At 38.1% G+C, this 6,828-nt stretch overlaps 2 protein-coding genes across 2 annotated transcripts; both read right to left on the reverse strand.

The window, feature by feature from the left end:
* Positions 1-366: 366 nt before the first annotated feature.
* PCOAH_00019190 (SICA antigen) lies at positions 367-2,955 on the reverse strand (the record flags this gene model as incomplete). Its single annotated transcript, XM_020058728.1, has 3 exons — positions 367-858; positions 1,225-1,616; positions 1,782-2,955. The coding sequence occupies 3 exons, from the start codon at positions 2,953-2,955 to the stop codon at positions 367-369; spliced, it is 2,058 nt and encodes a 685-aa protein (XP_019913957.1).
* Positions 2,956-3,084: 129 nt separating this feature from the next.
* On the reverse strand, positions 3,085-4,020 carry PCOAH_00019200 (SICA antigen; the record flags this gene model as incomplete). Its single annotated transcript, XM_020058729.1, has 2 exons — positions 3,085-3,849; positions 4,018-4,020. 2 exons carry the CDS (start codon positions 4,018-4,020, stop codon positions 3,085-3,087), a joined length of 768 nt encoding a protein of 255 aa, XP_019913959.1.
* Positions 4,021-6,828: the final 2,808 nt, after the last annotated feature.

Below are 6,828 nucleotides of genomic sequence, written 5' to 3' on the forward strand. Positions count from 1 at the left end.
AAGTGGAAGAAATTTTTTCATTTCCACCTGTATTCATTACACATGAACATGTAAACACCTTCATGCAATACAAAACAAAAAAAAAAAGTATTTACTACACCCTAAATCCTGAAATCTGAACTTGGAACCTGTTCCTCAGGAACATCTTCCTTAGGAATAAAGTCTTCCTTGCCTAAACCCGGAATCTGAACGTAGAACCGGTTCCCCAGGAGCATCTTCCATAGGAACCCTTACCATAGCTACAAATTCTTCTTCCCTAAAACCAGGAATCTGAACATGGAACCTCTTCCTTAGGAACAAGCTCTTCCTCCCTAAACCCGGAAAGTGAACTTGGAACCTCTTCCTCAGCAACAAAGTCTTCCTTCCCTAAACCCGGAATCTGAACATTGGAACCTGTTCCTTAGGTACATCAACCATAGAAGCTTGTTCCTTAGCAACACGTCCCTTAGGAACAAAGGCTTCTTCCCTACACCCGGAATCTGAACTTTGAACCTGTTCCTTAGGAAGAAAGTTTTCCTCTATAAACCCGGAGCCCATGAACTCTTGAACCAAAATTTCAAAAAAATCTTCCTTCGTCGAATGCAAATGCCCTTTTTGACATTCGTCTAAGACTTCTAAATGAATATCAATAATCATGCGGCGACGTACACCACGACGACGACTAGAACGTTTACCAACTTTTTCCTTCCTTCTTGTTGGAACAGATCTTGGTTGTCTGCGTTCCTTTACCAAGGTATATTCATGTGGACCATCTGCCTGGTCGCCCACATGAGCATGGAGTTGTTCTTGTACAGTTGGACCACGTACTTGATGAGCTCTTTTGTGACGTTTTCTTTTTTTACCAAGCATACCGAAGTACTAAAAAAAAAAAAAAAAGCGAGAAAATGTTTTCTTCAATAGGGATGCTAAATGTTTGTTCACACGCAACAATCATTACTACTTCAAATCCCAAAATGCGAAATCGTACACACGCACCCTAAAATATGAAATCCTACAAACACACCCCCTTAAATGCGAAATCCTATACACACACACCCCTAAATTGCGAAGTCCTACAAGCATACCCCTAAAATGCGAAATCCTACACATAGACCCCGCACTCATTTATTCATTTACCTTAATTTTTTTTTTTTCTTTTTTTTTTTTTCTTTTTTTTTTTTCTTTTTTTTTTTCTTAATTTTTTCTTTTTTTTTTCTTTCTTTTATTTTTTCTTTCTTTTCTTACCTTCCAAAATAAGTAGGTCATAGTTGTTATTCCAATGATGGTAGGAATTACAGGAAGGTAAGGAAGGAATGGGTTGTCCTTGATGTCAGTATGTTTGGCAGCAGAAGGAAGGCGGGTGGCGGAGCCACCCTTCCCCGTGGCTGAACCACCACGTCCCCCACTAACAGCAGGTTGGGTTGGTTCTACGGAAGGTTGTGGGACTTGGTGACTGGAGAAAGCTGAACCAGGTTGTCCATTCTTCCCAGGTTCACCTGCACCTTGACTAGTAGAAGTGGAACTCGAGGAAGGAGCCTTATTGTCATCTACGTTAGGTTTAATAACTTCAGGTTGGGAATTAGCACTAGCGGCCTCGGGAATAGGTTGAGTAGGTTCTACAGATGGTTGTAAAACTGCTAAAAGGAAAATAAGATAGGAAGGAAGGGTTATGTAATATATGATTAGTACCATAGTAGTATATAGAATGTTCCGTGCACCTCTGTGTACAATTTCTGAAGGTACTTTCTTCCTTTTTTTCTCCTTTTTTTCCTTCCTTCCATTTTTATTTTTACGACCCTTACCTGCCTGAGTTGTACTTGTGGAGGCAGTAATGTTAGGAGCATGATCTGAGGAGTTACCTGAAGCAACAGTGGTAGTTTCAGCTGGTTTTGTACCTGGAATACCTTTAGGACCAGTCTGCGAAGTAGCTTCATGATGTTCATCAGAAAGAGGAGCGGACGATGCTATTGTCTGGTCATCATCATCGCCGTCCAGACTAAGACATGCTGCAGCATCTACATTAGCATCCACAACACCCTTCTCTATTATCTTTCTGCATTCTTCCTTACTGGGAGTTGCCACCTTAGGAGATGTTGCAGTCTTACCTGGCTCTTCTTGAACAGCGTCCTTCTGCCCTGAAGTGTCTTGCCTAGTTAGTTTTGTGTTAGGTCCCTGTTCCTTCTTTGCCTCAGATTTCTTCAAATTCTTCTGAAGTAAGTCGTTTAAATTTTGATCTACCTGTTGTAATATATTCCTTAATTTTTCAGTGTCCTCCCCTTCTTTCCTTATTATGTCCAACACTTTGTTCGTATCTTCCTTCTTAGCATGATCATTTCTTTCAATCATTTTTTGTAAATTTTCTATATTCCCTCCTCCTAATAATTTTACAGCACTCTTTTTTTCTTTTTCACTCATATTTTTACCTATATCATTTAAACTACTCTTCTCGGGGCAATTTTTCCCTTGATCCTTTCTTCCTCTAATAACTTTCCCTTCTTCCTTCTTCTCATATATCCATTTTTCTATTTCTCCCCAAAATAATTTTCCGCCCAGTGACAGACTCCCTAAATCCATTTCATCACATTTATCATGGTCATACTTGACACCAAGATGTTCCAATATTCCTCCTAAGGCTCCTTCCACAACTGGAGCAACTTTCCCTAATTTGCAATGTTTCCCAAGCATTTTCAGTATAGTCATCCTACCTATTATACACCTAAAATAAGATTGGAGTTCCTCCTCGTTCCCATAATTTGTTTCATCCTTATCCCAAGTCCATCCTACTATATCCTTGTATACTTGTTTCATTTTATTCATCCATAAAAATGTTCTTATTAACATTTTGCACAATTCCTTACTCTCAATGTCCCCCCTCAGTACTTGATTATTGTTATCATCCTCAAAGGCACAGAGGGCCGGTTCCATGCTTGTATCCTGCTCTATGTTCTTTACCATGCTCTCGTATATTTTCTTCATATAATCCCATATAGCTTTCTACAATAATAAATTAGAACCATATGTTTATTTATACGCATAACATGAATGCTTCACGTCTATGTAGCTTCTATATATCCATACATTTCTCCATCCAACATAGACACTACTCTATATTCCCAGAATTCTAATGGTTACATCGTCCCCGAGTTTCTTCTTCTGCTGTAACCACTTCAGCATTAGCTGTAAAAAATATTCATACTGTCTAGTACTGAATTTCTTTTCCTTCGGCGGTTCCTTCTTTTCTATATCCTTTTGCATCGTACTAATTATATCCTCCACCTCTACTGAACCTGTGCCCCCACCTTTTACATTTCCCCCTCTATCGAACCATTCCTGTTCCTTCTTTCTAACCTTACCTTCCTTACACTCTCGTGCCCATGCCAATTTATTCCTAAATCCTATAGGTTTCCCACCTTTCTTTATTTTGTCAAAAATATGATCTAAAACATTGTGACCATTCACATGCATAGACTCCAGTTCCCCGTAATTACACTTATAACATTCTTTCTCACCGTTCATCGCCTTGTACATTTCATACATTGTAGTGGAAGCATGCGTTATAATTGCATGAGCATCACAGTTTATAGTCTTGTATATATAGAACCACACGTTCATTATAGAACACCTAATATAGAACTTCATTTTGGCATCCAAAATTTCTTTGTCCTTCCCTGTCTTTGCTAATTCCTTCATTTTCCATAAATTCTGTAATAAGAAAACGCACCACTGTTTTTCCGTTGCTGTCATTTTCCTATCACCTATTTGAACGTCATTGCACCCGGCTTCCCCAAATAACTTACTATTCATATCCTCCTTAGTCATTCCACCTAGGAAATGGTTAATATGCTGTTCTATATTTTTCCATAATTCGCGCTACAAGTTAGGAAGTTAGATACATATATCACTGTTCTTGTATATTCTCATATATTATATTCATTGTAATGTAAATGTGTATATAACAATTCTAATGAACCATGTAGAACATTCTAACAATGTTTATATACCGCATCATTCTCCTTTGTCTTTCCATGTAAATCATACCATTGTTGGACTAATTCCTCAAACTTATTCGGAGGATCCATTTTTAGCACTATTTAATAACTACACTCTTTACTAAGTAGGAATAATACATTATTAAGTGCTATGGACATAGCACATTTCCCTTATCCATAAGGGCACTTTTTTGACTGATTCCTTCCTTCCAGGATGTAGTATGTGGAATGCATACATTTTTTTATTTTTTTTTTCACTTCTTTTTTTTTCACTCTCTTCTTTTTTCGTTTTCTTTTTTTTTGTTTTTATTCATTCTATAAAAGGAACATTATTGATGTTGTACAAATATTTTATATATGTATTCCTTCCGTCATGTGGCACATTATTTCATCCTGTTTTATTATACAACATTTACACTTAGGCGCTTAACACAATGCTTTTTTTTTTCCCCCGTGGGAGGCAATGTTCCTTTATAATGCATTTTGCCCTCCCACAAAATTAGTGTAAAGTTGTTCACCAGAAGGAAAAAAAAAGTTGTTCACGAAAAAAAAAAAATTAACACCAGCATCCGTCAGAAAAATAATTATTGCAGGAAAAAAAAAAAACGAGTGTTCCTACATCCCGAACAACTTTTATATGGAAATTTTCATTGAACAGTTTCTCTCCTGAGGAAAAAAGGAAAAAAAAATTAGAATTTTCCTTCACATTTTTCCCTCCCTCTACGTTGTTTCCTTTCCTCTTCCACTAATCACATTTATACAGATGTATGTAGGAGTAGAAGGAGTGCACATTTCACCTTCCATATTCCACGCCTTCCTTTATTCCCGCATTTGATCTTCTCTCTCCATTCTATTACGCTGCCCCCGTGGGGGGGGTGCTGTTATTTTGTTCCACCTTTTTTTCTCTTTTCTTTTATTTTGAATTAATTAATTTTTGTGAAAAAATGTTCCTATGTGGGAGAATCGTGCAGGAATAATTTTCCTTAAAATATTTTGCCAAAATTTTTTTATTAATGAAAATTGCTAAGAGGGAATATTCGTACTAATACATTATATTCACCCGAAATGAATATTTTTGCCCGTCGTTAAAAATTCTTATTCTGTTCGTTCACAGAACGCGTGTTATTGGGGTATTGCTTCCATATCGTCATATATAAAAAAATGATTAAAAGGAAGGACATTTTAAGGTGAAAATTTGTAAGCGCATAATTTTCATCTTACTAATCGGAGTGTTCCACAATTTGTTTCATACTCCCCAATGAAGGAGAAAATATAAAACCTATACACCACCCGTATCCCATATCTGCACATAAGTATGTGAGCATTGTAGATCACACATATCTCCTATATAATACACTCTGCCAACGTATTGTTATTATGCTCACCAGAATTTAGTCCTTATGGAAGCGGAAAAATTGGTTTCTGTACAAATTGTCCCCTAAGGGGACCTCTGTCCCTTGGGAATTTTTCCTTGCAGGGAATTACCTTCCCTCTATTTCTGAAGGAATGTTGTTCCCTTCCTTTCCTTCCAAAGGGAGGTAATGTTCTCTTCATTTCCTTTGGGGAAGGTAATGTTGTTCCCTTGGGAAGGTTGTTCTCGTTCCTTCCTCAAGGAGGGAATGTTGTTCCTTTCCCTTCCTTCCCTCCAGGAAGCAACGTTGTTCTTTTCCCCTCTAGGAAGTTATTCCTTCCCCCGTTAGAACCTTTCCTTTCATTCCCTCCTTCCTTAGACCCTTTCCTTCCTTAGAACCTCTTTCCTTAGACCCTCCTTCCTTAGATCACATCCCTTCCTTCCACCTTTACATTTCTATTTTCTTTCCTTAAATCACCCTTCCTTCAGACATCCTTCCTTCCCTTCCTTAGACCCTCCTTCCTCTTTACTTCCTTCCTCCCTCAGACTTCCTCCTTCCTTTCCTCCTTAGATTTCTCTTTCCTTCCTTAGAACTCCTTCCTTCCTTTCCTTACTTAGAACTTCCTTCCACCCTAACAACCCATCCTTCTTCATCTGGCGGATGAGGTATATGGGATTGAGTATTCGGAAGAATTAGTTGTTGTTGAGGTGTAATCGTCGTCTTCCCCCTCAAACTCATTAAATTCTCTCCTAAGGGATCTTTTACTTCTGCTTCTTCCAGAAAAGGAGTTATTCTCCTTAAGGAAGGAGGAGAGGAAGAAAAGTTGTGATTTGTACTTGTAAAAAAAATATGCTAAGGCAGGTATTCCTATCGCAGCAACTACACCAGACACAGCAGCAGGAACAACGGCACTTCCACCAGCTTGGGAAGCTGTAGATCCGGAACCGGAAGAACCTGGGTTCCAGGTTCCAGTGGAACCTGGTCTTGGAATACCATTGTTCTGGTTGCCAGTGGAGCCTTGTAATGTACATGTTAACTTCGATGGGCCATTAGCATTGTACCAACTAAAGATTTCCCTAAATTTTTTGCAGCATATACTACTTTCAGAACTACACTTACAGCTCTCCCAAACAAGCGCATAATTCTCCTTAATTTTTTGAACGTGCTCAGAATATTCCTTAATACAGGTTTTGTTACGTCCTTCTGAATATGGCTCCATAATCAAATAGTCCTGAGAGAAATCGTATACTCTTTTCAATCGGTCGAAATATTCTTTAGTAATATCATTGCATATCACTTGGCATATACTTCTACTACTTGCTTGTTTCAGCTCTTTGTAAATTGTGTGCATGGTGTCTTTAAATGTAGTAGAATCTACCAAATGCTTGGATAAGATATCCCCTAACCAATATTAAAAAGTATAACAGAGACCATCTTCGGATTTATTGACCAAGTTCTTTTCATGTATATGACACCATGCCCCTACAATACTATCTGCGTGCGCATTG

This window comes from Plasmodium coatneyi, chromosome 7 (genome assembly GCF_001680005.1).
Source record: "Plasmodium coatneyi strain Hackeri chromosome 7, complete sequence".
Taxonomy (NCBI): domain Eukaryota; phylum Apicomplexa; class Aconoidasida; order Haemosporida; family Plasmodiidae; genus Plasmodium; species Plasmodium coatneyi.